Source organism: Neospora caninum, chromosome VI, assembly GCF_000208865.1.
Source record: "Neospora caninum Liverpool complete genome, chromosome VI".
NCBI classification, from domain to species: domain Eukaryota; phylum Apicomplexa; class Conoidasida; order Eucoccidiorida; family Sarcocystidae; genus Neospora; species Neospora caninum.
Genome location: NC_018392.1, coordinates 16,684 through 21,293, shown reverse-complemented (window position 1 = coordinate 21,293; position 4,610 = coordinate 16,684). Strand labels below are relative to the sequence as shown.

General features: G+C 56.7%; 1 protein-coding gene across 1 annotated transcript; it reads left to right on the top strand.

Moving 5' to 3' along the window:
- Positions 1–1,484: 1,484 nt before the first annotated feature.
- NCLIV_015420 (conserved hypothetical protein) lies at positions 1,485–4,095 on the top strand (the record flags this gene model as incomplete). The annotated part of the gene is made up of 2 exons (XM_003881734.1): positions 1,485–2,282; positions 2,773–4,095. 2 exons carry the CDS (start codon positions 1,485–1,487, stop codon positions 4,093–4,095), a joined length of 2,121 nt encoding a protein of 706 aa, XP_003881783.1.
- Positions 4,096–4,610: the final 515 nt, after the last annotated feature.

The following is a 4,610-nucleotide window of genomic DNA, read 5'->3' as shown; positions in this document are numbered from 1 at the left end:
CTTCTTCACTGCAGCTATCAGCGCGTCGACAAGAAGGCGGGGTTCCGCAAAAACGGGGTTCCGCGACTGAGCCTCTCCCCGTCCGTTTGTCGCTGCAAAGCAAAACGGGGGGGTAAGACGGGGGTTCCCGTGCAGCTTCGCTCCGCGCGCACAGGACGCTTTGGGTTTGGGAGCTCGGCAAGGGAAAAGTGGTCACCCGGAAATGTGGACGCGAGGGGCGACTTCTACTGCACTGTGTCTTAGCGTTCAGAGGAGGGCAAAACAATGTCTTTCTCCGAACGATTTATATCTTATCACGCGGCCAGATTGACGGTTTCCTTCCGCTTCGGGAGGGGTGACCAGTCCGTGTACAGTGGTGAACCGGCTGCCCCTCAGAATTTGATCATCGAAGGTGTGCTGGTATTTGCTCTTCAAAAAGTATGCGCTTTTCCTCCCGTACTTTTCCCGTTTAAAAGCGCATATCCGCGCTTGCTCTTTCCAGGGAAACGTTGCGGGTACGTTTTTTTACTTTCTGATCTTCGGTGTTGGGTTACTCGCAAAACCGTGTTCACCGGTCGAAGCGCGCCCACGCAACAACGCGCCCCGGCCTATGCCGATTTTTGAAGGCCCCCCGTACAGAAAGTGCGTTGTGTTTGTGAATTTTCTGGTTTCGCTGTTCAAAAAGAGAGGACGCTTTGTTTGAATGGAAAAAACGAAGACGTCCTCCTTTCGAAAACAAGCTTCAAACCACTGCAGAGGTATCAACCGTCGTCCCCGGGGACCCCTGTTATACACCGTCGGTATGCCACAAATGCCTCGTTTCAAGCAAGCATCTTACAGGATTCGGAACCGTTCATGCCGTATGCCTGCTTCAGAGAAAACGGGAAAATCTGCGGAGCTTTAGACGCTTTGCTGCGCATTTCACGGTTGACAGGGCGCTGTTGTCTGTCTGTGGTTCTGTTTGGCTATATGTTTCTCCCGGACGCATCGTCCCGGTCGTCATGTGTCTTTCCCACTATCTTGGTAATTGACAACGGTTTGCTGTCTCTGTCCTTTGGAGCAGATAAAGTGTGAAGCCAAACTGCCTCAAGGGAAATCGAGCAACGAGGGGGGCTCTCGTTGTCCGAATCCGTTGTCGGGTGGCCGCTATTTTCTGGGTTGTACCATTTCCTTGAGCGGCGAAAGTTCGCCACCAACACTTTTAATTGTACCGGGAGACCACCTGTGGAACGTGCATCGTTTACCTCGTCTCCTTCTGCCAGCAGTACGTGTTCAACCCGAGTCTAGTGTCCGGCATAATCTTGGCATTCCCTGCTCGGCCTGGGTTTAAGACACGGCTGCACACTTCAGGGCGCCTCCAATCTACCGGCAGACCTTTCGTATGGTTTTTTCCTTCGTTTTTTTGCTCCCCTGTGCATTTCTGCGGCCCTCACAAGCTTCCCGCACGCCGCTGGATCCGTCTCCTGACGCTCACGTATGGTTTTCCTCCCCGCCTCTTGCCTGCAATGCCCGCCGCCTTGTCAGTGGACAACGCCGTCGTCATGGCATCGGGGCCTTCTCCGAGCAACACGCCGCGGGCATGCAGCTCGACAGGTCGGCCGACTGCGCCGGCGCAAGCAGGAAAAGCGACGTTTCCCACGGGGAGTCTCGAAACTGTGGATCATCACGACGACGCCGCCATGGAGCTGTCTCTTCCATCTCTGGAGAGCAGTCCCGGTGTCGGGATGCTCGTGAAGGTTGGCAGCCACCTCCGGACTCGGCCCTCGCTTCCGCAGACGAGAAGACCCGAGACTTCTGCGGTCTTGCGGGCCAGTTTCTCGTCTCTGTCTGAAACTTCTTCTTCGCGAGCTTCCGCGGATGACGAAGCGGCAGGAAGTGAGGCAACCACTGCTGTGGGATCTTCTGCCCCCAGTCCTGTAAGCAGACAAGAAACAGGCGACAAAGCAGGGACGGCCTTCTTCCACCAGACTTTCGCCTCGGTGGCAGATGCGTGTCGGGGAACTGAGTGTGGCGAGACAGGCGCTGCTGCGTTGTCTCCAGACCTCACGCCCCACGCTGAGGCTTTAGGACGGGAAGAGATAGACAGAGAAGGCCATCCCAGCGCAGGCGCTTTGTTGCTGCCCATCCCGACTCGCCGGTGTGCATTTGAGGAACGCGACAGGGACACTGGCGGATCGGCGAGCGACTCGGGAGAGTTTCTCGTGCGCTTGACACATTCGCGGCGGGGATCGGAGAGGGAGGAAGCCGCTCTTCACCCGCAATTGGCGAAGCGCGTGTCGTTTGGAAGCCCGCTGTCGGTCGAGGTAAGTTCAGCGACCGGTGCAAAACCAGAAGAAAGCCAGAGAGTGAACCCTGTTTCGACTGTTCGCGACGTGTGTGTTTCCGGTATGCCTTCAATCCACAAAGAGAAACAAGTGCCGGTGTTCAGTTGCGAAAACCAAGGCCGATTGCGGGACTGCGCCGCATTCTTCACACCCCTGGCTTCACACGGAATCGTCTCACCTCCGGATTTTCGTCCGACTCGTTCCGGTGTTTATCTGGAGGAGTTCCAGTCCGTTTCCGTCAGAAAAATCTCGGCTCTCGAGGCTTCGACAACTTCGGCTTTGCAGGCGCCTCTCGGCGTGTGGCATGGTTCTCACTCTTGTACACCGTCAACTTTGGGGACGGTCCTTTTCCAGCGTCTGCACGTCTCTGTGGTTCCAAAGCGCGGCTAAAGTCTCTTTTTCCCAAGACAAGCTTCTTTATGTGTTCATGAGGATCTGTCTGCCGCACTGGTGTTTCCCGTGTTCTCAGGTCCACCAGTATTCGTATGCGGATGGCTGTCGCTCGAGTGGCGGTAGTGCGATGAGCGGGAGCAGCCAAGACAGCTCGCAAAGCAGTCTGAGTTCGTTGTCACCTTCCCCGCCGTCTTCGCAGTTTCTCTTGTCTCTCGCGACCCCGGACGCCTCCCATTCTGAGACGTTTCGGGGACAGCACCTGATCTCGTCGTGTGGCCTCGATTTGTACAGTTCTTCGCCTCCGTGCTTCTTGCCAGGCAGAGGCACGCTCGACAGCGTGAGATCAGACAGCGGCGCGTCTTCCTCGCTTCACGTCGGCGGAGACCTCTCGGATAGCGAGAGCACGAGTGGATGTATGACAAGGAGACACAAAGACTTGAGTCAGTCGGGTCGCTGTCTCTCTGCGCCGTTTCGTTTCTTCGTTGGAGGGGCTGAGGCTTCAGACGCCAATCAAAAGCCGCCGCTTTATCCGCCGTCGATGTGCATGCAGTCGCCTGCAGAGCAGCGCGTCAAGTCGCCGTGCATCTCGCGATGTCAGCACTCGCCAGAGCCTCGATCGCTCGAGGACTCTCTCATGCCGTCTGCGAGTGCTGGCTCGCCGCCTTCGTTCTCGCGCCCACGTATTCCTGCCCTTTTCTCGCCCCTCAGTCGCCCCACAAGGTGTCCCTTGTCCCCTCGCTCGGGCCCGCAGCAGTCTTCTCCTCGCAAGAAAGCCGCGCCGGCTGCGCCTCCTTGTGAGCGAGAGAGTCCATGTGGGGCGCAGGGCCCTAGAGACGGACTTGCCCTCTCGTCGGCTCTTCCACAATCAAAAACGGAAATGAGAAAGCCGAAAACGTCGCCGGTGGAGGCGTGCGCCGACGCACGAAAAAAGAAGAAGGAGACCAGACCGGTGACGCTATCGCCCGTGGCCTCCGTGCGCACGAGGGAAAGAGATAAAAGCCTCCCTCTGGACGCTCACGAGGGGGCCGTTGAGCGCGTTAGGGCGAGTTTCGTGTCTCCGTTCAGAGACGCTTCCTGTGAACGGAGGGAAAAGGCAGTGGAGAGCATCCCTCAGCGGCACGACGCTGAGAGCTCGTATTCCGCGTCTGTCTCTTCTCACCTCGCTTCGCTTTTGACCACGGCTCCGCTGTCTCCTTCCGCTCCTATCCGTGCGTACAGCGCTGTCAGCTCCCGCCAGCAGCCCAAAGAAGAGCAGGAAGAACAGGCGACTGAGGCTGTAGATGCAATCTCGAATCTTGCCCAGTTGACGGGTCCGTCCTGTTCTCTCTGCATCTCCGATTCGTTTGCATCAGCCCGCTCCCCTCACAGACCGGAGCAGGCACCCTCCTTTCCATCCTAGTTTTCTCTCGATGCAGGTGTCGTGACACCGCCCATGTAGAATTGCAGACTTGTGAAGTTCCGGCTTTCCAACGAACGAAAAGGTTGGAAATGCAGATGCAAACACCACTGTACATTTCAAAAAGATTGTCCGATAATGTGTACGAAGCTGTTGAGCTCCGCATATGGCGACCAGCAAACAGGTCGTGTTCCGCTTCTCCTGAATTTTCTGTCTCTCCCCCCTTCCTGTTCCAGTCTGGCCTTTTCCGAGAAGACAAAAAAGTGTGTGTGAGGGGAGCAAGAAGACTGTCTCCTCTTGTGCTCATGAGGCACTGCCTCCTTCCTTGTACATGCGAGGAGGGAAGAAGCGTGTCGGGACTCGAGACTCTCCGGCAAGAACCAGAGAGCCCAGGCAACGAATGTGGTGAATGTGGAGAAGAGAGAACGAGGAATGTGCCTGCGCCTAACTCCTTGACTTTTTTCCCTTGGCCCTGTCCAAGCGTGTGGACAAGGTGACAATTTCCTTAAAAATCCGCC